The following is a 26,669-nucleotide window of genomic DNA, read 5'->3' on the forward strand; positions in this document are numbered from 1 at the left end:
AGCTATTAATGAAGTTAGTGCATATCGGCAGGCACACTTCGTAGATCCTTCAGGAGAGTAACGCAATCGCAAGTTAATGGTGCCGGTCATTGCCTTGCGTTGGTTGCTGCACGAACGCCGAGTTTATCGATTATGTTCATTTATTATTTTTATATTTTTTTTTACAAATCTACCCATAATTTAACCTTGTTTCATATTGGAAGCGATGACAGGGTTAGGGATCGGAACCGGTTTTTTGCAAAAACATCGAAATAACCATATATTTCGGTTTATTTTATACTCAAAATGTAGGACTCAGTTGTGTTTTTAGATAACGACTTCGTATTATTAGATTGCCCTATTAGGAATGAAATAATTAACAAAGAACGAAAAAATACCGTTTTCGTTCCCATACAAAAAATACCGGTTTCCGATCCATGGACAGGGTAAAAGCTTTTAAGCTTTAAACTTTTAATTTACCTGCTGAGTTTTCATAAAATATCACAACTAAGTATATATTTTTCAAACTCTTCTTTGCGTCTGATTTAATTGAAATTTGATAAGTACGAGTACGTCACCAATATACCAAGATCTTGAACAGATCTGACGGTACAGTAATATACAACGTTCTTAGAAATTATATTTACTTAAGCCAGTCAATCGTGTAGGTACAACAATTTTAGCAAATTAATACAGAGAGCTTCGCTTTACTCAAACAGTAATCAAGTTTATCGCAAATGATTGTTTTTTTTTTTTTCAGTGAGTTTACCGTCATGACATGGTTAGTCCTACGATTTTACAACTAACTGTTTCAAGTCTTCTGGATCTTTTAAAGATATTAACAATAATGCTAATCAATTCGACACCTTATTCGACAATTCGACGCATTATTATTGTTATCTTTATAGACCGTGAGACGATTAAACCCGACAGATTTTAACCATGCATTGACGTTATAAGGAGCAAAAAATGTTATACCTATGAGTTTTGGTCAATTTGGTCAAGTTTGGTCAAAAATTTTTTTTACAAAAATTGACATGATCTCTAAAACAAGATCGATTTCAGGAAACCTTGTACGAGTATGACAGTTTAGTCTCCAAATGCGGCTTTAAAATCTGTCGGTTTTAATAGGCCCACGGTGTATATCGATATTATCATGCCACGTTTACTAAACCTACTATTTGATTTTTTTTTAAGTTACCATGTAGTTTTAAAGCGTCTGCGATAAATGCTTAGATATGAATTGACACGCATCCATAATAGATAAGCTTACGTTTTTTGTTTTTATCTAACCCAGTACCAAGTCTTTTCGCATAATATTGTAGGTATTCAAGTTTTCCTAACATAAATTCCTATAAAAATATAGGCAGCTTATCAAGTCTATACTTTGAGAAACGCAGTGTATGAACGATTTCTTGGCTTCAAGTAAATATACATATATGCCGACCCCATTATTTGTTTGTTTATTGATACCTATAAATATTTTTTCACTGAAATAAAAGAGTACATAAGGCAGAATTTATGCCCTAAAACTTTGCTATTAGTCAACCATTGGACAAAACATAAACGCAGTAAGTTTAAAATTTCTTTATATGACCAAGTAACAAAATACGCTACATTACATCTAGCAAGTCAAAAATGTCAAAATACAGGTCATTGCTAAAACTAATCAATAATCATGCAATGTCTTATAGCCAAGATTCATTATTTTTATTTTTTATCCCTAAATTCATTGATTGAATAAAAAGGAGTTACATTGGAAGAAACGTTTATGTTAATGTTACGTGTTAAATTCGTTAAGTTAGAAGGCAAGACATTGTAGAGGGTAACTTTTAGGAAATTACCTTGCTTAAATTTTTTGATTAGCTTTGTTAAAGGAACGCATAGCTTAAGAGAGAAGAATATTTTTTTGAATCTAACGAAGTAACGGTATTTTTTTTATGAAATTCCATTTCGGGAGAAAACGTTTTCCACTAAGTAACTAAATCTTAACAAATCACTTTGTTTTATTATGTCGATCGCTTGAGCATAATATATTCTGGGTTAATAGGTTTCGCTTAAAAAAAAATTGTTTTGCAATATTTGAAAAAAAAAGAAAACCTATAAACAGGGATCGGAACCGGTTTTTTGAAAAAACTTTGAAATTTTTTTTTTTTTTTTTTTTTTTTTATTCCGAAAAGGTAAGCATTTGACCACAATCTCACCTGATGGAAAGTGCCGATGTAGTCTAGGATGGAACATGCTTACCTAAAAGATGTCTATTCACTCTCGATTTAAAAAGGTCCAAGTTATAGTGGACTGGGAATAGATTTGCAGGAAGTGAATTCCACTCCTTAGCCGTACGCATGATAAAGCTGGATGCGTAGCGTTTAGTGCGAATCAGTGGTAAAGTAACGACGTAAGGGTGAAACGCAAGTCCGCGTCTAGTCCCACGGTGGCAGAACGGAGATGGGGGGATAAGATTATGTAATCCCATCGCACACTCCCCGAAATGTATCCTGTAGAATACCGATAAACAGGCTACCTTTCTACGGTGTTCTAGGCTCTGCAGTCTAGCCTCTACCAATCTCGCATCCCCAATAAGCTTCCTAGCGCGTTTGTCTATGGAATCTAGGGTGGCTAGCTGATACTTGGCGGATCCATCCCAAAGGTGACTGCAATACTCCATACACGACCGGACTTGAGCTATGTAAAGCTGAAGAAGCTGCTCCGGTGTGAAGTACTGCTTGACCTTAGAAAGGACGCCTAATCGTCTAGCTGCAGATTTAGCCAGAGGTTCAATATACGCCCCGAAGCTCAGGTTAGATGAGATACTTGTGCCAAGTAGCTGGAGATGGTTGGATATCGGTACGGATACATCCCGGAAAGTCGGAGTCAGGTCGAAAGGACTCCGTTTCGCAGAGAACAGACACGCCTGTGTTTTGGTAGCGTTGAATTTGACCAGGTTTGCGTCGCCCCAATCGGATACTACCTTAAGTGTCAAATTCAGACGGTCTACCATAGCCTGTCGATTAGATTGGACTTCCTCTTTTTTGGCCCGAGCATTGGAGAGATATCTGTCCACGACAGTGCTGTCATCGGCATACCCAAAAGTATCTGGGACTAGCATGTCGTTGATATGCAGCAGAAATAAGGTCGCGGACAGAACAGAGCCCTGAGGAACACCGGCATTAATAGCCCATTGGTCAGATGTGTAGCCATCTAACACCACCCGGATGGAACGTTCACTCAGGAAATTCTCAATCCAGTTGCACAGGCCGGCTGGTATCCCATATGCTGGAAGCTTGCTCACCAAACTTGCATGCCAGACCCGGTCGAATGCTTTAGAGACATCGAGAGATACCGCAAGGGCTTCACCGTGCCTCTCAATTGCCTCGCTCCAAAGATGAGTAGCATGCACCAGAAGATCTCCAGTCGAACGACCCCCGCGGAAGCCATACTGAGAGTCGCTGAGTAAATCGTTATCCTCTAGGTGTGTTAGGAGCCGCTTATTCAGTACACGCTCCATAATCTTGCAGAGTATGGAGGTGACCGAGATTGGTCGGTAATTGGCTGGGTCTGAACGACTACCTTTTTTGGGCACGGGTTGCACGTTTGCAAGCTTCCAACACGAGGGTACTACGCCAGTTTCGAGCGACAGGCGGTATAGGCGTGTTAAGATTGGGGACAACTCGGCTGCACAGTTTCGCAAGACAATAGCAGGGATTCCGTCGGGACCGCTGGCTTTATTCACGTCTAACGTTCGCAGTATTTTGAGGACTTCCTTTTGATGTATATGAACATCCCTCATGGAAATATTCATTTGAGGAAGCACGGGTGGAAGTTTACCGGCTGAGTCAAGACGTGAATTCTTAGCGAAAAGAGAAGCGAACAGGTCAGCTTTCTCTTTGGCTGTATGTGCTAGCGTTCCGTCAGGTTTTACCAGGGGAGGCAGTGATGGGCGGCAGAAATTTCCTTCGACCGCTTTCGCTAGGGACCAAAACGCTTTACTTCCCGGAGGAACATATATTTCGGTTTGTTTTATACTCCAAATATAGGACTCGGTTGTGTTTTTAGGTAACGACTTCGTATTATGAGATTGCCCAATTAGAAATGAAATAATTAACAAAGAATGAAAAAATACCGTTTTCGTTCCCATACAAAAAATACCGTTTTCGTTCCCATACAAAAAATACCGGTTTCCGATCCCTGCCTATAAACCTAGTTTTTCATTGTGTCAATAACATACAAAATGGAGAATGGAAAAAGTTTAGAAGTGGAAAAACATTATCTCCTTTTCTATGGACGGACACGTAGTATACTTCCCTCTTGACCTTGTTACACGTGCTATATATTATGTGAATGTCTTTCCTTGTTGAAAAATTATATTTACTTCTGCGGATTTCTAACAGTCTGTTAAATATAAATAATGAAATTTAATGAATTAGACTTTTTATAAAAAAATATCTGGCTGGATTACTTACCTCATTATAATTATATACCGTGTTTATTTTTATTTCCGTTAATTTCAAGGGTGCATTCCTGAACTTGAATTAAGTAACTTTCTCAAAAACACCGGTATTCTAATTAAGTCCATTTCAGAGATAATCAATAATTTATTTTTATTTGGTAAGGCCCCTAGGAGCGACTACACTTGCCTTAGGGCCTGTTTGCATATTGATTAGTGTTTAATACGAGTTTATTTATACTATCTCGGACGATCGATGTCCCAAATGACGTTGATATGTCACAGTTTTCAATTGTTCGGTTGAGTTAAATATAATGCCCGTGTAACAACAACGTTATATACAAATCTAATTAATTTTTATAAAAAAAAAATTTTTTTTTGACATTGAACTATGCCTTTTAGTTTCCTTAAACGTACTTACCCATATCCTGAAGTTAATGGAATTCCATAAAAACGCGGTGTATTTATCTTATATTTCAATACAATGCACTTATTTGATTTTAAATACCAATTGTAAAACGACTAAAACGTGCTAGTTAGGCTGGATTTTGAGTTTAGATATCCAGTGCATCATTTTCTGTCAGCGACTCACGCCAAATTTAGAACAGGAATATGGACGCCCGTCCGACTGGCTTTTGTTACTGCGCGCTGAAACTATTGACCTATTTCACTTTACTGGAAGTAAGCAATAACTTTCAGTGCAATGCTCGCGCCGTAAAATCGGCGGCGCACCGCGTAACCAGCAAAGGCCGCAAGTGTACTGCACCTGCACCTAGTGTTCCGTAATACGTGTTGGCCTGTTACTGAAATAAAATAAATGTAGGTATTGGTTGGGATTTCTTAATTTATGGTTTATTTGCATATGGATTTTCTCATCATTGTCAACAATGTGTGTATCGTAATAACCTATTTACTACTAGACTTTCATATGAGGAACGAATCCCAAATTTTTTTTTTATATTTCTTTTGGAAGTGTGGATTTTTTAGCCTAGTAACCTAATGTTACTATTCATACAACTAGACTTTTAGAGGAGGGACAGAGTAAGCTGTTCTACTTCTAAAACCTAAGGTCATCTGGATTGGATAAGACGAGGTTAATCGTTTTTGACAGCCAAGGTACAAGTTTTGTTACTTTATCATATTAATCTGATGGGTACATACCGTGCCACTAAATACCAACAATACTAAAGAGCGGAATGACCGATGGTGTGTCACATCACATCAGCGAATGATATCGGTGCATTGTAAAATTTCAGGAACATCGTTTACTTCCTCTTGAGTTCAATGTTCTGTGTACGTCACAGTGTGATAATAGAGCATTAGTCGATGAGTAGTGGCGTGCATTGACAAGGAGAGTCACCCCGGAGCAACCGGCGGTCTCCTGCACGTCACAACAAAATGGTATATTTATGTAATGTAAGCAACTGCGCTCACTGTTGATAATAAAACAGATACATGCCTTCATTGTTATTTCAAGCAATTTGTACTAATAAAATAACTCGTTTTTATATTTTATTTTATACGCCTTCTAAAGGACGGGGAGCCATGTTATCACATTCATTTAATATCGTCAATTATCTATTATCGTAGGTACTTCACTGCAATAATTTGCTTTCAGAATATTTATAAATGAGGTACAATATTGTCTCCCAAGTATCAAATTGGTGTCCAGGATTAATTGGAAGATATCAGAATTAGATATTAATAAAATATATTAAGTGATCGATTTTAGGTAGAGCTTTAGTTAAAAAACTAACGAATGACGAGTTAACCGATTTCCTTTGGCGAAAAGCTATAAGCATAAAATTACTTCGTCGACATATATTATCTCACAATGATAAAAATCGTGGGAGTTAAAATAATTTCGGCAATAATTAATTGCAAAAAATTGTGTTAAATGAAATACCTAACGACAAGTTGATAGCAGGCTTCCTGTCGGTCGATAATAGGATGTACTGCTGTGTCGCGACCTCAATACAGAGCTTTGTCAGTGGAAGCTGATTTTGACCTACTTGTGACTGATGCTTTATAATATATGTAGATCAAATCCGTACCTATGTACAGAATTAGCCATGTAGGGTTTGAAGCGTGGGTTTCACGTGATGGGCCACTTGGGTGGGGTGCTTGGGCGTGATCCGGTCTAGTCCCAAGATTAATAAAAGGTTTTCCTAATAATATACAAATATAAATACGGACTAGAGTGCCAAGGTTATGTCTTTTAAGCTTATTATAGGGCTACGACTTTTCATTTACTTAATCACTTTTAGTTGGAACTAGAATTTGACTTTTATGATATGGAGTTTTTAACAGGATAGTTTTTAAAAGATATAAATACTCTTGATTATTAATTTCTTAGATGTAAATCAATTTTACGGTCTTACATACTCATGACAGTCGGTACCTAATTATAAGAGATATTAAAATACATGGTATCATGGTATACATAATAGTAAATTTTTTATTGCATAATACTGATAAATACCTTTATTTAGGTACCTAGTACCTACACTATTTTATTTTTATTCGGTTGAAAGATATGGAACACCGAATAATTTGTGTACATATGCGATACATTACATATATAAATAACTTAATGAATATAATATAATAAAATATAATGAACATAATACTAATCTCGAATGAATAAATGTCGAACATTATATTTCGCAAACCCCGTCACGTGGCAGAGCGTGCATGTGTATGCATTATCATTACTATCAGTACTTCGCTGTCAACGAGAAAAATGTACAATTATAGTTTTTGTACTAAGTAGCAAAAAATACTATTATAAAAGAAAAGATAAAAACTAATAAAGTATTACATCTAAACAATCTCCCTAATATGAGGCTGCCATCTCGCAGACCATTCTGGTCTAACCGCAAGTTTCAGGGTCCCGAAACGTACAGTGTTTCCACAGAATGGAAAGACCAATGGGATGCACAGAGCTTAGGCAACGCTGTCCTGGATCCAACTAAAGAGCCACCAGGATTCAATGAGTAACGGAAGATCTTTGTGTCTCTCAACCGCATCAGGACGGGAGTTGGCCGATGTAATCATACTCTGCGTCTGCACAAGTGGGGCTACAAGACCTCGCCTGGTTGCGACTGCGGTGCGCCGGACCAAACAATTGCGCATATAGTAGAGGAGTGTATCGGAGACGGTATGCTGGAAGAGTTGAAGACCTCTATGAGCTTACAGCGAGTGCCAGGGATTGGCTATTAAACTTAGATATAGATTTATGATATAAGAACTATAATGTAAAATGCCTATAACGAGGATAAAGCCATGCTATAATAATAATAATTACATCTAAAGAAATACATCTTATGAATCTTAGTTATACTTTTTATTCTCAGTACTTTGAATAGTATTTAATAACATTCATTTACACATTATATAACCTATAAAACTTAAAATCTAAATCTAAAAATAAATAAAACTAATCTTAAAATAAATAATTAGTTATTAGATATAATTGTTTTTTTTGCATATATATAATATTAAGGTGGTAATACTGAACAAGATTTCCCATGGGACCGGTATGAAATATAATAGTTATTTGCGATACATGTGCGGAAAGTAGAAAATTTGGTTATAAATTAAAACACGATAGAAGGAAGTGTTTTAAATCGACACGAGTTGCGAATCACCTATTGGCACGTGTATTGAACAACTTTTTGCAATACATCGTGCACTTCGTGCAGGCCGTTTAAATTTTCGACATAGGCACGGAAAGTGCTTATTCCCGGACTAAGCTAAACAACAGCGTATAAAAATACTGACGTATTTTGTTTTATTCATTTACCTTTTTATCTTTATAAAAACCAATCTGAGTAATTTAACTTGTTCGAAATATCTCTAACATTAATTTCCATAATGGCTTTATATCGAGTAGGTCTTAGACTTACATTGTTTATATTTTTTGTGGCAATGAACATTTATTTTAGTGTATGTCTCCATTATATAAGTGCATATTAAATAATTAACAATTCATTATACCTATTACTTTTTTACCTTATGTTTTGGCAGGAAGTTCGTATTTAAATTTGATAGTTGATACACAAATGTTTTGTATTACATCTAAGTATATAGAATAGCGAATCACTGTGCCCTTTGACATGATTATCTTAGCTATGACTGACCGTTTTTATGAATTGAAGACAATTCCGTAGTTTCGGTAAATATCATACAAATGGTGTGTCAGTTCTTGTGAATCGACCTATTTTGAATCGGAGGCATAAAGTTACCTACTTTTAACATAACATTACGAACCTATGACGAAATTAGGTAATTATCTTACAACAGACTTAAATAAATCCTCTGATACCAAAATGATCGACGACCTAGTCAGTTGGCCTAAACTACCTACCAAAGTATTCAGAACAAAGTCTTCCGGCAGGTCATTAAGTATTTTTGCAGTTTTTATAATTTCAATCGAATGTAATAAATAAGTATCCGAAGGAGCTTAAAGGCACTCAGGTATATAATTACTCGTAAGTAGTCCTAAGTTCGGTGTCAATACAATGTTACGAAGCCTTCGAGGTACTGAAATAGCGTTAACAGATGATGAAGATTGACAATTTAATTTTCCCTATCGAAGCATTTATTATCTAAATACAGGATGATTGAGGAGATTTGAATAGAATCAACCCTGGGGGCACAGTCAATTATATGCTGCGGTTTCATAGAAGTGTAAAGTATATTTACGTTTTTTTTATTGAAAACAAAATACTTCCGTTAAAAATAGGTCCTATCAATTGATCCCAGGGGTCGGCAAAAACTTATTTCTCTCTTCTTCTTCCTTTCTTTCTTTTTGGTAGAAGTTACCATAGTTTCACGAATCTCAAAGAGCCATAAATTTTATGGGTGACTTAACGCGCGAGCCGCAATTGTATATCCAAAACGCCGCATGCGGCTCGCGAGCCGCTGTTTGCCAACCACTGAACTATCGCAATGAGGGTTTTCTCTGGACTGTTTTGTGTACATATTTCAGCCTTTAATAAAATCCTAAACAACTCAACAAAAGTATCTGCCACACTTATTAATAAATTGCCCTAGAAACGGAGAAAAATATATTTTACAGCTCTCCAAAAAGGCTCTATTTATACTTAAAAATGGATGAGTAATAGTACATTACTATAGAGGACGGGAAACGAAGGGTTGCAGGCCAAGTAGATATAGACGGCCGAGCGTAGCGAGGTCGGATAGGGATACGCGGCCGGCAACCCCGTTTCTCGCCGAGATTTGTATAATGCTTTTCACAAACTTGCAATGAAATAATAATAAAATAATAGGATGATGATGATGATGATTGTTTCATGTCCTAATGTGGTGGGTTATTCAGTGCGCCGGGTTTCAAAGGGGAACGAAAATTTGATTAAGATTTGTTTGACTGAAAAAAAATCTTTATATGGCTGTATCTCCTAAACCGTGCGTCGTAGTGCAAAAACAATCAAATTTTCGTTCCCCTATGGAACTCCGAAGTAGTATTTAACAAACACAAAAAAAAACCATAAAAGACAAAAAAAAGAAAAAAACATAATGGCAGAATTTTGCTTATAGGTTTTTTTAAGGTTGAATGCCAAGACGTGCCATAATTTGACGTTTAAAAACAAAAGAAGGTTACTTTACAGCCCTAGATGTGTAAGGTAGTATGAAATTCCTTTACATATCATCATCACTCATCGCACCTGATATGTGGTATTTCCGGACCTAATTTGACGTAAGTCATGTCATCATTTCATAGCAAGTTTGAGAAAATTTCATTTTATCCTCTTGGGCGGCAATAGTAGATTGGGTCTCAAGGAAGCAAAATGACATATTTACGGCGTGGGCGTACATTTAATCCTGAGCGTGATTAGAGATTCAAATGTTAACGCCCAATGTGGAAATAATTTTGCTACCATGTGAGTCATGTTTTGGACCCGGGTACGTCCTTAAACTACGCCCAAAACAGAGGTATGGGCATTGTGAATGTCATCTCGCTTTGTGTGGTAGGGCACAAGGACAGCACAGCGATGTTATTCCAGATCTAGAGCAGAGCCCAACTGGGGAAGTACCTCCACCTTACAGAAAACCGCAGCCAAATAACACTAGACCCTACACATAGTGTTGTGTTCCTGCCGGTGAGTAAGGTTGCCAGAGCTCAACGAGGGGTAGGGGGGTTTAGGGTCGGCAATGCGCATGTAACTCCTCTGTAGTTGCAGGCGTACATAGGCTACGGAAACTGCTTACCATCAGGCGGGCCGTATGCTTGTTTGCCCCCTGACGTAGTATAAAAAAAAAATGTGACACATACTACTTTTTACATCACCTATGAGGAAATTATTCTTGTCCATAATATTATTTAAGCTAGTGATATTGAATTATAAATACTTACTCAATAGCATTCATTTGCATCAGATTATAAATGTTTTACAGAAAATATTTTCGTCACGTTATTGTGGTGGAAAAAATTGTGTGTCACTCCGTAGGAAAGATGATATAACCCTCGTGCTTTGAAACCGCTGCACAAGTCGCAACGTCTAAGGTCGGTCGTGGTTCAGTCAAATTGTTTTTTTACTCTGATATCGATAAATATTACCACGAGGAGTTTTTTTTATTTTATTATTAACTATTAATTTTGAAACAAGATTTAACACAAAAAGCCACTATTGAAAACCTCTAGGGTTTATGTAATAGTTGGCGAGATCGCGCGGACCGATCCGCGTATGCTTAATACTATTATTACATTTATTACATACTTAGTTATATCTACCTGTCGAAGCTGTTATTGTATCTATCGTTTAAATATCGGCCTTATGTATGAGACAGTAGAATCAATTTACAACGACAGCTCTTACAGGTGATCAGTAAACTTAATTTATATTTAAACATTATCTCTGTACTTATATCTAATATACATTACTCTGGGCTTAGGTAGTATTTTTTTAGTAATTACATAGTATAATAATTACATTCAGTGTTAATGAGATTATACAGTAAGTTCTTAGGTAAGGTGTTTAGTATATGTGGGAGTAGAAAGTCGGTTACTCTTTTACCATATACATTGTTACTTTTTGGTATTGGATATGAAGGTAAATAATCTAAAGTACGTAACTTACTTGAGCGAGTTTTTAGGGTTCCGTAGTCAACTAGGAACCCTTATTTTATCTAATGAGGGTATAATTTCACACTCCTCTAATACTAAGGACAGGCAAAACCTATTAAAGACGTTAATAACATTGCAGTGTTTAAATAGACCCTTTTTATCAGATTTTATTCAGTACGATTGTTTTTATAAGTGCTAATTGCAGGTTATAGATTTGTTCTAAGTAGGTTTTGTATGTCCGCCCGTAGCTTGTGATACCATAACATATAATCGAGTCGGCGAGTGATAGGTAAAGCATCCGTAGTGTATTGAATGGGAGTTTATATTTAAGCAATGTTAAAGTTAGCCATGACAGATCTAAGTTTTGAGCATATGTGATCTATGTGTGGTCTCCAATTAAAGTTATTATCTATAATTAGGCCTAAGTAAGTGTGCTGTTTGACGAGTTCAAGCGTTTCGGATTTACAATTATTGCTAGGGTTATGTAAGCAATGGTGTTCGTGTGCTATGATGTTAGGGGTCCGTATTTCTTTATTGTACGGTGATCGAATGTGGATAATTTTAGTTTTTTTAGCGTTTATTGTAAGACCTACGTCATGAGCCCATTTGCATAGTAAATCGAAGTTGTGTTGCATGGCTTTTTGAGCTTCGAGTAAATCATGATTAGCAGTAAGCAGGCATATGTCGTCCGCAAATTGGTATACAGAACCCTCACTAAATATGTTGCACATGTCGTTAACGTAGATCAAGTATTCGGTAGGACTGACTATGGACCCCTGCGCCGTGCCCTCCTCCGTGAGTAGCGGGTCGCTGAGTGCGTCGGCGATCTTCACCCGTGTATAACGGTTGCTGTGGTAATTTTGGAACCAGTGCAGTAAGGGTCCTTGTATACCATTTTGCTGCAGTTTGGAAAATAAGATGTTGTAATTCAAAGTATCAAATGCTTTGCTGAAGTCAATAAAGGTGGTAATTACATGTTTATGCTCATTTAAATAGCCATTGACTTCATTTGTAAATTTAGTTAGTAATTGAGAGGTACTCCGGTTTTGTTGGAAACCATATTGTTTGTTATTAATTATGTTATTACTATTTAAAAATTTGTTCAATTCATTCCCAATGTATCTCTCAATTACTTTGTCTATACATGGAAGGATCGTTATAGGCCTATAATTATTGTAGTCAGTGTACGGACCTTTTTTGTGGATAGGACGTATGATGCCGACCTTTAACCTGTTGGGCAAGGATGACGTTTTGATACAGGTGTTTATTAGGTGGGTAATTAGGGGTGTGATTTCGGTTATGATGTATTTTAAATCTGAAACACGAATTTTGTCGATGCCAGTGCTTTTGTTATTATTAAGTTTTTTAATTATATTAAATACGGTATGGTCATTTGCTTGTTTTAATCTCATTGTTACCTTAGGAATGTTGATATATGATTTAGGGTTCAAAAGTTAAACAGAAACTTTGGCCTATTTGAAAAAAATAACTATTTGTAAAGCTTATTCGATGTGGTACACAATTTTTACTTGTGGCATGATTTGATATATATTTGCAGCTGACTGTAACTGTACTTGTAATGACCGCGATTTTATGAATGATCTAGTTCACTTCATTCATAATGCCTATATCAGGATGCATTATTAACAACGACGTTGAGTTGATTCTTTTATTAATAAAATCATTTTTAGGTCACGCGGCCATGGAATGATAAGGGCATGTTGTTGCCAGTAGATGAGTTTATACCAAATAAAAATGATAAATGATAATAGTGCAAAGGTTACCGTAACACTTGATATAAGACCGAATTACTTTACAAAGAAACTTGTATTGAGCAACGCACTTAATTGCATGTAACACTGTTTAAAAATAGGCTATACTTACTTATCTGCGGCTAACGATCAAAGAAAGCTTTTTACAATTCTGTACTGAAAACTTAAAACTAACCTTTGTGGGTTTGTTTCGATTTCACGGCTAGATTACAAAACCGATTATGAAATTTGGAAAGTAGATTTTTTTAAAGCGCTGTGAATAGACATTAAACACTTAATTAGGAACCTTATTTTTTTTGGACATCAACCTTCTGAGAATGTTGAATGTTCTTAGAATAAAGTTTGAATTACCTCCTGAGAAAAATATTATTTCAGTTATTAGTAGAGTAGAGGTATAAAATAGTATTTTATACAATCGTGATATAATAGAGAGCTTTTCAGTCGAGTACCGCGTTCAGGCAACGAAGCTTGCTGAGTTTCCTAAGTAAGGCACGAGATTGAAAAGCTTGATTATATCATTATTGTATTCAATACTTTTTCTACGACTCAACAAAAATAATACTTTAAACTAATAGAATCATATAGGTAAACAAACCAAAAGTACATCTTGGATCTACTGGTTGGAACTATAGAGAATGAAGGACTATTTAAGATACGCGGGCAGCCGCGATAGCTTCATACTCGTACGCGCCCCGGCCGCTGGGGCCCGGCGGGTTGGTCAGCGACACCTTATAACTGATGAGGCCCTGGTACTTGCTCCTTGCTAAATTCAATTTTTAGACAGTTTTTTTCTTGATTTTGGACACCGTAGCCTATGTGTTTATGGCGTACAAACAACGCTAAGCGGTTTTCTTAGCCTATGGATGTTGCTGTATTAAGGGTGTCATATGTGCGTTTATGACTTATGAAACAATTGTTTTTACCATACAACCTAAACTAAATAATTAATTTGAGCTATCGTTTTGTTTAGTCCTCTTGACCGCGGCGAGCTGTGTTTGGTCAATTTAATTATAGTTGACTAGACCGTTTCAAAATTAATATTATAGTTGAATTGGGAGCCCATACATGAAAAGTATCCAATAACAGTTCGGTATACGTAATCTTAATTCAACCATTACAGTCGACGAGTAGAAAATAGTAGATTGTTAACCAAGGGTGGAATGAGAGCGCCAATAGTTCGAGGGTGGGATGGTTACTTTTACCCGAGTTAAACACTCTACTTTTCATTTCGACTATGAGGAAAGTCAAACACAAACAAGAAATATAGGTTATGAATTATGACTGCAGGAATTGGCGCCATTTACATTTTGATAGGATAAAAATCTAAAACCATAAACAATCCGTACCCCTAGTGTAAATATTTTCGACAGCGAAACGTGACGTACGCGTTTGCGTTAAGTGTCATTTTGTATGAGATTTTTGACTTTCCAAAACGTCCCGCTTGGCGCGCTGTTCAAAAACCCATACAAAATGAGACTTAACGCAAACGCGTACGTCACGTTTCGAAATCGAATTTATTTACACTAGGGGTACCGATCTTAAATGTATACGCGCTTTAAATAAAGTGGAACCGTATGAATGAATGTAATGTAATGATAATATTTTAAACATTTATCTTGATTTATTAACAAATATTTATGTTTATTTCATACATTTAAATATTAAATACAATTAGTATATATTTTTTATACTCGTAATACTTAGTATGAAAATGCGGAAGCTAATATGAGAGCTTTAACTGAATAATATGGCATACAAGTATATGGCTGTTAGCCGTTGCTCGAAGTACAAATAAAAAAAAATATTTCCACTCTAGGGTGGGAAATACAATTTTCCACCCGGCTATCAGCCTATGAAAGGAGAACTAAGTGAACTTTCCGATTAGGAGAGATGAAAAGGTACTCTAATCGTTATAAGAGAAAACAATTTAGATATATGTACTAATACGTAGTAGACGTATTTGAGGCAAATACCTATATTGTATACTCGTATGAACGGCGGGCTTAACATAACGGTCAGGTGGAATAACCGAACCTTCAAATGTTGTCTGAACTTCATAGCCTCGATTTAGTAAAAAGTACCTACCTACTTTGTCGAATCAATACAGCTGAATCTACACCCCCACGTCAATTAAGCGGTGCTGTTATTGTGTGACGGTTGTGACATGGCCATCATATGGCCACTATTGTAAAAAATGGCATTCACTTTACTTGACCAACTGTCAAAACTTACAAAACTTTATTTATTTTAAGCAATTGAAGTCATTGAACGCTGAATCGGCGCCAATATAGTAAGATTTTCCAGCAAAAACAATATTAAATTGCGCCTTAACTTGATCGAAATTCGGTCGTCGTGGTACAAAATTTAAATATATTAAGCACAGAGGCAAGTTTTTGATAGCCTTTATCTCAGAAATTACATAATCTCAGTCGTTGTATATAATTATCTATGTTATCGTTAAAGTATTAATGAGCCAGTATCAATGAAATGCTAATTGTGATGGCAACTTCGACTATAATACGATAAGGTTTTGCCTTTGACTCTCATCCGCTAACAAAACATTGCAAAAAAATTGAGCGTAACTCATATGCTGAAATAATCAGCATATCATATTTCGGCCTTGGGACTAGTATCGCTCGGCAAAATAAGCTGATTAATCGTCTTTATATCAAAGGATGTCGGAGAAACTTGGGGTTTTTAAAATTCATTATACAAATCATTTTTACTTAAGAGTGAAGAATACTATTTAGAAGCAAATGTCTTACTAAGATTTCATTTCAGGTTTATTGTACTTGTTTAGTTTTCGTTACAGCTGTTAATTGGCATTAAATGACTACACCTTATAAAACAAAGTCCCCCGCCGCATCTGTCTGTTTGTATGTATGTTCGCAATATACTCAAAAACTTTTGAACAGATTTTCATGCGGTTATCAGCTATCAATATAGTGATTCTTGAGGAAGGTTTAAGGGTATGATTTAGTAGGCTTTTGTGTAACCCGTGCAAAGCCCGTGTAACGGTTTTAATGAGATAGAGTAGCTGCTATAGTGTTATTTTATTAAAGATATCCTGTGGTCATCTTCCATTCCCATTATCACAGAACTGATTATCATACCATGGCTACTCAATCGGCCATCAGTTGCAAAAGTAGCTAGTTAAAACTGATTTTACAAATTTTGACTGAAAATATTAAAATTTTAGTTCATATGAAATTGTTTTAGGAATTGAAGTGGGTGTCCATGTAAATATCTGTCACGCGGAAGTAAGGATGTGTCTAATTGTTACAGCGTAAATCCGTAATGTTTTTAATGAAATAGTCAAGTTTGACTAATTACAATTATAACAATAATGATGTAATGGTTTGACGTCATCAACAACGATAAGACGAGATATTTAATAAAATAGAAAACTTTTAAACCTTGTATCCTATTACTTGACACCTACTTGTTTCCTATTATTTTTACTTTAATAGGTACAGTATTTTTTTAATTCCGTTTATTTTAAGGGTGCATTCCTTAAATTTAAAGTTGATTTCTCAAAGACACTGTTATTGTAATTAACTCCATTTTGAAGTTAATCAATACTTTAATTTTATCTTACTAATACTTAGCCATACGCCGAATTCGATTAAAACACCGTAACCCGTGTACGTATATAACTAGTAAAAAAATATGTGAAATACCAACACCATAACATACCTACATTATGTTAGATTTTGTCGTCGGTACAAGAAGTAGTCCACACATTATACAATATTGTTTAGTATGTGTATTAAATATTTCAGGAACGAATAAAAGAAGCAAGACCAAGGGTTATTAAGTACATTCACAGAAATTAAATAACACACCTTGTTGGTTTTCTAAAGTTTTGGTTTCTTAAATTTATACAACGTGTCCCAAAACTCAACGATAAGCCGGCACCAGAGGATGGAGCTGCTTATGATTAGTCGAGAAAAAATAAGGAAAAAAATATATCTCAATTATTTTAGAAATTACAGAAAAAAAATGAAATTCATTGAAAATCGACATCCCTAATGGTATTTTTAACGACCATGTCTACAAATATTCAAATATTACTGTTTTTTATTTTGTTTTTGGAAACTTCAGTAGCCCTGCTATCTAATACAGTTCTTAAAAATACCAAAATACATGTAGTTTTTACACAAAAAATAATCAAAATTCATTTTGTCCCTACAATTTTGAAAGATTGTTTCTTACAGTCCACTTTCAATCATCATGGTGTAAAAAAATAGTATCGACACCACTATGGCAATTATTTTCAAAAGTTGACGCAACTAACCAAGATTCCAAAATGGTATAATACTTTGGGAAACCTAGTCACAACAAAAAACAACGAATTTTTAAACAAGAACCGACATTTTTAAATGTTGATATTAATCACTTTTGAAAAGGGTTGTTGTTGCAAGTTTTAAAATTTCAATGGAGAATGTGGGTAGTTAATACAATTTTCAAGTCAGTACACTCTGATCCTTTGTTCGCTGTGCACCGTTCCGTATTAATTGATGTGGCTCTCATACTAACAACTCTTGGCTTTGCTTTTTGGACTGGTGATCTGCAAACTGTACTGACCTGGCATTATTTTGGACTGTGATTGTGTTTTGTGTATTGGAATTTTTCCGTATTCTGGATTGTTTAGCGTTTATCATGCCGCTACCGTACACACCGTTGGAATACGCTAATATGCATCTCATTTATGGAGAATGCCGATGCAATGCTAACGCTGCTAGCAGATTGTATCGAGAAAGGTACCCAAATGTTCAAAGACATCCGGATTATCGAGTGTTTATTAATGTACATCAAGCCTTTGCGGAAGGTCGTTTACCATTTGACAGGAGACACACTGGAAGACCTAGATTGGAACGCGATGAAGAAGTTCTCAATGTATCCAGGGCGTTGGATCGGGCGACTTGGTCCTATCTTGTGGCCACCCCGTTCGCCCGACCTGAACCCCCTGGACTTCTTCTACTGGGGCTGTCTTAAAGACAAAATCTACTCAAAACCCATAGCAACATTGGACGAGCTTCGCCAAAAAATCACACAAGCTGCGGATCATATCAATGGTAGAAGATATGCACGACGGATAAAACGATCATTTCTAAGGCGATGTCATGTCTGTATTAATGCCGGTGGCAGGCAATTTGAACATTTACTGTAGTATTAATAATGTAGTAAATGAATTTAAAAAAAAGGAAAAAAAATTGTACCATTTCTTTGCATTTATTCAACATTTTTCAACAACAAAAATCCTTTTTTGGGTACAGTAAAAGTGATTACCGCCAACATTAAATAATGTCGATTCTTGTTTAAAAATTCGTTGTTTTTTTTTTGTGACTAGGTTTCCTAAAGTATTATACCATTTTGGAATCTTGGTTAGTTGCGTCAACTTTTGAAAATAATTGCCATAGTGGTGTCGATACTATTTTTTTACACCATGATGATTGAAAGTGGACTGTAAGAAAAAATCTTTCAAAATTGTAGGGACAAAATGAATTTTGATTATTTTTTGTGTAAAAACTACATGTATTATGGTATTTTTAAGAACTGTGTTAGATAGCAGGGCTACTTAAGTTTCCAAAAACAAAAAAAAAAACAGTAATATTTGAATATTTGTGACAAGGTCGTTAAAAATACCATTAGGGATGTCGATTTTCGATGAATTTCATTTTTTTTCTGTAATTTCTAAAATAATTGAGATATATTTTTTTCCTTATTTTTTCTCGACTAATCATAAGCAGCTCCATCCTCTGGTGCCGGCTTATCGTTGAGTTTTGGGACACGTTGTAGATATGTAATGATATGATGCATCATATTGTTAATCAGGCATATAATTAACAACATTTACTTAGATATGATCAATGATGGAATGAATTAACTGATGATAAAATAGAATATAATACTCTTAATTGGCACACCTCATTATACATATGCAATAGAAAAAAAAACAATTGATTAAATGTAGAGGCAGACAACAGGCGGTCGTATCGCTAAAGAGCGATCACTTCCAGGCAACCTTTCGAGTAGCTAATAACAGAGAAATTAATAGAAAATTAGGTGTTGCAAAAAACGTTATGAAGCCTACTTTCATACACACAATTACAATTACAGTAATTAAACATACAAATAGACAAACAGTAGAGGCAAATAATCTATCATACCTTTTCAGATACATTTGCATGATTGTTTTAATAAATTATCAAAAACGGCTCTGGCTATTTCGATGAAATTTACAATTAGGGGCATATGAGACCGACAATTCGATCAAACTTGGTTGTTTTTTAAAATAATTAGTTTGTCTGAGTTGTTGCGGTAGTCCGGTGGGTATTAAGTTGTAAAGTAATGATGCGATTGATTTTCAAACTAAAAACCTGTGGTAACGAGGGCGAATATTCGCTCCATCTAGATTTTATTGTTGATAAGATTTGCTTTTGAGTGTTTTCAAATAAAAATCAATATTTATTGTCCGCAATCTGCATTTTGGTAACGTGGCTGCCCATGTTTACATGATATAGACTATTAGACTTTAATTGCCTGCAAAAAATAGCAGTATGATAGATTTCTTGTCACTACTGGACGTATAAATATACAGGGTAAAATTTGAACCACCTTTCATACTCTACTCTACGTAATAACTTTATAGGTCGTACTGTACCGTGCCGTCAACAACTTCTAATAAGATTTTGCTGTTTCATACATTCCGGCTGATGTCATGCCGCTGATTTCTATGGGACAGCCAAATTTATTTTGCAATTTCGGCATTGGCCATATAATAAAAATCGTTCAGCATGACCTATAAAGTCGCTACGCAGAGTATGAACGGTGGTTAAAATTTGACCCTGTATATTTGACGACCGGTTTGGCCTAGTGGGTAGTGACCCTGCCTACGAAGCTGATGGTCCCGGGTTCAAATAAGGTGAAATGCTGGTAAGGGCATTTATTCGTGTGATGAGCTTGGATATTTGTCCTGAGTCATGGATGTTTTCTATGTATTTAAGTATTTATATACTACTGACATAACATAATTTTTTTTTTAAATTCCGTCACCTAATGGTTGTCTGGAAGAGATCGCTTTTTAGCGATAAGACCGCCTGTTGTTTACCTCTTTTTTATGTGTTGCATTATTTGTAGTGTTTCTGTATTGAGGTGTGCAATAAAGAGTATTTGTATTGTATTGTATTGTATATTATTTATATCGTTGTCTAAGTACCCTCAACACAAGCCTTCTTGAGCTTACTGTGGGACTTAGTCAATTTGTGTAATAATGTCCTATAATATTTATTTATATAAAATAAACTGAAATATAGCTATATCAATACATAGGTCACTAGATAAGTTTTGCAAGAGACAAATATAAAACAAACAGGTGGCCTTTCACATATACTTTTAAAAACTATATTTCCATAGACAATGATTGTCTGGAAAACATTTACTTTCTTTTTAAATTTACTTATAAAAAATCTTAACTTTGTATGAAATGAAAATGTTGTATAAAATATGCGTAAATCGCCCTTAGTCCACGCCGACGTTTTCAAAGTTTAAATCTATTTTTTAATAAGTAAATTTAAAAAATAAAGTAAATGTTTTCGGCCCAAACATTGTCTATGGAAATATCATGTGATAGGCCACCTCATTGTTTCATATTTGTCTATTGCAAAACTTATCTAGTGACCTACGTACATATCAGCAACATATCAGCCACAGAGTAAAAATAACTGTACAGTCACGTCTAAGAATATCAATGCGAACAAAGTGCCAAAAGTATATATACACGACCATATTGCCCATATATTGATATAGTGTATACATATTTTTGGCACTTTGTCCGTATTGATATTTTCAGACGAGACCGTTCTATACAAGCAGTAAGGGAGAGATAGATGTTCTTTAAGTAAGTATTTTTTTAAATGATGATAATTTGATAAGCAATTGCAATTGATATACTTACATTCTCTTACCTCAGTTCTTTGAACTAAACAGACTAGAGATTAATCCGCTTAATCAACACTATCATAACTTTTGCCTACATTTTGCTGATTTTAGTTTTAGTCTTTACGTTACTTGAATAAAAATTCTTCATAACACTGTTTTGTTTCTCTGGAACTGTTAAGAATGTAAACCCACAAAATAAACTGTCATTTAAATCATATTCAGTGATCACACTCTGATCCCGGCAAATGTTGTGTAAGAGAGTCACTCCGAAAAATGAGAGCGTAAGCGTATACATAACGTTGACGTCATACATTTCCGCTCTTCAAGCTTATGGTTTGTGTGCGGTATATACCGAGCTTTACACTCTTGCTTCCGTACGCACCTGGGCCAAAATAATTTTTGATGCCTAAAAACTTGTCCCATTTCTAATTGAAATCTATTTATCCCGCAAACATTTTAGGTTTATATGAGAACATTTAATACAATTAACTTGCACAATGAAAATTCTTTATTTTTCTTTAATTTCAACTATTTTACTGTAGGTAACTCTGTAATTATTACCACTGCGTTACCACTGTGCCCAAAAGATCTATTAGCAAAATTTATATAATAAAAATAATATACAGTAATATTTATTGTAATACTTGGACTCCAAAAGTTTCTTGTAATATACCACTAACAAATGCTCTTCCTGAAAAAAAAATGTCTAATAAAATATATGAGGTTTTAATAAAGTACCGCAGTTGTTGTTGGGATATCCCATGTTTTATAAATATCGGCACAAATAATACAGTTCAATATCTATTTTTCTTATACAATAAAGTGTTTATTTACTTACTTATAGTTATGGTGACAACTTCGCTGCAGCGAAGATAGACTACGAGTATTATAGGAAACATTATAAATATTCTAAATTAATATAAAAAAGTAATGAAATGTTATCTTTTATTAACTAATTTGTCTCTCGAAACAAAATTTATACACAAGTTTTATTAGGCATTTAAAAGTATTTTGACCCACCTATCATAAAATACAGTAGAACCTCGATAGCACGAATCTCAAAGGAAATGCTTAAAAGTCGATTCGAGGACAGGGTGTAAACTTAGAGGGGTTTTTGTTCGTCCTAAAGAGGTTTACATAGGTAAAATGAATAAAAATATTCGTACAAAAAAAGTATAAATACCGTAAAAATAAAAACGCATAAAATACAGTCTTACACCTTATTCATAAAATAAATAAATAAATATTATAGGACATTATTACACAAATTGACTAAGTCCCACAGTAAGCTCAATAAGGCTTGTGTTGAGGGTACTTAGACAATGATATATATAATATATAAATATTTATAAATACTTAAATACATAGAAAACACCCATGACTCAGGACCAAATATCCATGCTCATCACACGAATAAATGCTCTTACCAGGATTTGAACCCGGGACCATCAGCTTCGTAGGCAGGGTCACTACCCACTAGGCCAAACCGGTCGTCAAAAAACTTTACAAGCTCAATCACCTAGTTAATTTATGTTTAATACCTTTCTTAATACAAATACATGCCTCAAAATGACAGATTCAATAACTAATTGAGGCGTGTAGCGCGGTTATGAATAACGCTGTTATTGTTTTCTTCAAATCGAGTTACAGAGGTTGTTGGTAGGTTTTATAGATAACTTCGACATAATATAAAAGAGGAGAATAAAACCATATGTCTATTTTTTGAGTTATAAACTTCAAGGTTCGAGTTATCACAGCAAGCAAATGTGATGGGATTAAGTAAAAAAAAACACTTTTCGCTAAGTACGCTTGTAGTTGAATTTTGGAATACTTCGCATGATGTTATCCAGAGTACTGAGACCCAATACCAGCACGAAGGATAAAGAACAACTGTGCTTCCTTACACAATATTAGGCATATCACGAATGTATGGAACTTAAAGTCGTGATAGATCCCAAGTATTGGCTGCTAATCGAAAAAAAAATGCGATTCCGTGCTGGAAACATTTTGACTTTGCTGTCGCTGTTCAGTATATCATGGAAAAGAGTTAAGGCATGCTGCAGTGGAGACTGAGACAGAGCATGAGTTCGTCTCGCTGGTACAGCGAATAGAGTTAGTCGACGGGGACGGAGTGCTATGCTGGATATAGGACGCACTTTGAGTGAAATGAGAGATAACAAGAAAGGGCTAGTAATTTGGCCGCGCATCAAACGAAAGAAGAACTTTATTAAATAGTCCAGTAACTTTGTCGCCTGATAGTACGGGGTTCCTTTGCATCAAATCCGGTATTTCTGATTTTTTGCTGACTTGTTTAGAATGTTGGCCCAATGAATAAATCCCAGTTTGTGTCGAGCGTCGAACGCAACTTGGTCAAAATTAACTAAAAACCGAGAAAATATATTTAAAAAAATACTTAACTTGGCGTTTTAAAAGTATTAATATTATGTTTTCCTTGAAAATCTTGTTAAACTTTGAAAGGCTTTATCTCGGAAACTATCTATAGAGACAATTCTAGTCTCTTATTGTAGCTAGTTTAGTCTACTTTAAAAACATCCTCGGAAGGTACAGAGTGGGCAAATAAGAGTGATACACTTTGTTTTTAAATTTTAATTATATTATGTGCAAAATTTATTAAATATTTTTTTCATGAATATATTATTCAGGGTTGGCAATTGTATATGGAAGATATTTTCTGCCAAATGTCTACCTCTAGCAGCAAGCAATTTTTTTATCAAATGTTTGTGTTGTTCAAAACACGTTTGCCCGATTAATTTCGTGAAACAGTGACAGTGATTGGCACCCAAATTCCCCAAATTTTGCAGCTTCTGACTTATTTCTGTGGGGCTATCTAAAATAACGTGTATATATGCTAACAAGCTGATGTAATTTAAACAGTTAAAACTTAAAACCGACCATCCGACACAAATTTACTAAGATAACGTCGAAAACGTGCTAAAATATGCTGAAAATTGCGATGATAAGGGCTCACATTTGCCTGTTGTTAGTGGTGGACATATGTCAGGCAATATATTCCGCATTTATTTTCCAACCCTGAATAATATATTTTTAAAACAATACTTAATAAACTTTGAACTTAATATAGTTTAAAATTTAAAAACAAAATGTATACTTCTTATTTGCCCACCATATACTATCAAAAACTAGTCCTTTAGGGTTATAATCGCCCAAATCTAAAAAAAATGAAATTTTCGCGGTTTATTTTTTATTTTTGACAAAGGTGCGTTCGGCGCTAGAGGTCACAAACTTAGATTACTGATTATTCATTGGGCCAACATTATAAATAACAGATCTGCAAAAAATGAGAACGATTTAAAGTTACTGGATTAATAATCAAAAGGATAAAACAGTTTTTTTGTATGGAAATGTATAATAACTTATGTTCATTACACATTAGCTCTAAGAGTCTAGCGTAGACGGACAGACTTTAGCATCAACCTGTATAATTAGCCAGTAACTGCTATATCCGACTCCATTGAAAGTTAAAGTTCTTCTTCTTTCTTTTAAAATATGGCTTCCATCAAATCTATGATGATTTTGCCAATGTCAAGTTACGTTGTAAGTTTTAAGTGTGCTCGTAGAGCATGACGTTGTTCGGTAGTTGCTTTTAGTAAAGAGATAGCTGGACTTTACTAAAAGCCACGATGGATTGCCGGGTGTTGATTAAAATATGGTTAAACACGTTTCAAGATTAGTTTTTCATTAGCTGCACACTTCTACGATAGTTCACTGCATAATAAGCTATTAATATTACACTTTAAACTACATGAATGAGCAAAACACAAAAAAATATTCTCGAGACGTCTTCGCCATCTTGAATCTCAACGACAACCCAAAGTTAAAGTTGCAATACCGTTGTGGCTTGTTCATTAAAATCCGTCAAATTTGTATACATCGTGTATTTTTGATACGATCACATATTCCACGGTTAGTATAAGTCTTATGAATTTGACGACGACGTAGACTCTCTGATGACTAATACGCAACATATTGCCGCTTGAAAAAACTATGTTCTAACTCGCACCTAGAATTAGAATAAGACGGGAAACGAGAACAAAAAGTCTAAAAATGACAAGCTTCATTGTGGATGTATTCAGGATCTATATATATAAACAAAAAGAAATCCCTTCCTCTCCTAGCTACACTGTTGACGATACTAAACAACTTTGGTCGTACTTGCCTTCTCATACTCATACTCATCAAATATACTAATAAGTTCTATTAGCTGCATATAAATCTCAGTCCTCCTATCCCCCCTGCGGAGGGCGAGGAGGAGAAGGAGGGAAGAGAGGGGGGCTGTGGTTTAGGCATGTACTTAACTAATTTTCAAGGCCAATAAGTAGTAAACAGTGCCTACAGTTACTTTGAGGGATCATAACATATTCGATGTCATTTTGAAAGTCGCTAATGTCTATTAAACCAGAAGCACTACTTACGTATAAATGTTGCATGGTTACTGAATTTGCAACGTTAAGTTTTTGTTACAATTCAAATAAACAAATTAAAGCGAATTGTAAATATGTATAAATAAATGCTTTGTTTCAAGGGCGTTTTTGTTAACAGTCTCTTCAAGAAAAGCGAAGTATATTTTTGTAAAAGTCGAAAAGAAAATTATCATGAAAGCGGTTCAAGGACGAGGAAAAATTAGTTTCAAGTAAAAAGTTGTAAGTTGTGTATGGGATCAGTTGGGTCCTTAAAGGCGGGATAAAAAGTAGATCCGCTGGTTCCCGACGATATATGTAGGCAAGTAATATCTCTAAGATTCCGTTGCAAATAGGAAGTCCTTACTGTACGGTATTTATGGTATGGTGCCATGATAGGCCATAAACACATGTACATAGATTAAGTTTGTCTTAATTTAATTTAAAAAATTAAGAAATATTACGTAACAACTAAAATACCACATGAAAATATATATTTGTTTGAAGAAGTTAATTAAGTACCGACACAAAAAAAACATATTTTCTTGAGAAAATTGCTTTAGACTATGTTCATTTTCATGGCGTCATTTTATTTTAAGCCGAATATTTTTTGCGCAGCTTGACGGTAAGTTAATGTTATTATGTGCTGAAACTTAACGATAAGTTCAGCGCTTATTCGCGCGTTGATGTCTCTTTAGCCGATAGAGGTTATATCATCGTGAACACCTGAAACGAGCAAACTTTACCTAGCCACATGAACTCAACACACGTGTAGAAATGGGTACTTACTGCAGTGGATGGGGTGCAGGTGAAGATCAGGAGCACGAAGGGCGCGAGCAGCAGCAGGAAGGGGCGCGCACGCGCCGGGCCCGACATGGCTGCGCCGCACTACTGGCCCCGGGCGCTGTGGAGAGTCGCGGGCGAGCGCCCCGGCCGCGACGGGGCGGGGCTCCGGGGGCGCAGCCCGCGCGCCGGCCGCGGCCGCCCGAGCCGAGCGC

General features: G+C 35.4%; 1 protein-coding gene across 1 annotated transcript in view; it reads right to left on the minus strand.

The window, feature by feature from the left end:
• Positions 1-26,585, minus strand: part of LOC133517917 (collagen alpha-1(IV) chain-like) — a 53,793-nt gene extending 27,208 nt beyond the window's left edge. The window contains exon 1 of the mRNA XM_061851397.1: positions 26,461-26,585. Within this exon, the coding sequence (XP_061707381.1) occupies positions 26,461-26,547 (87 nt within the window). The 5' untranslated portion in view covers positions 26,548-26,585. The remainder of the gene's footprint in view (positions 1-26,460) is intronic.
• Positions 26,586-26,669: the final 84 nt, after the last annotated feature.

The sequence above is a fragment of the Cydia pomonella genome, chromosome 5, assembly GCF_033807575.1.
Source record: "Cydia pomonella isolate Wapato2018A chromosome 5, ilCydPomo1, whole genome shotgun sequence".
Taxonomy (NCBI): Eukaryota; Metazoa; Arthropoda; class Insecta; order Lepidoptera; family Tortricidae; genus Cydia; species Cydia pomonella.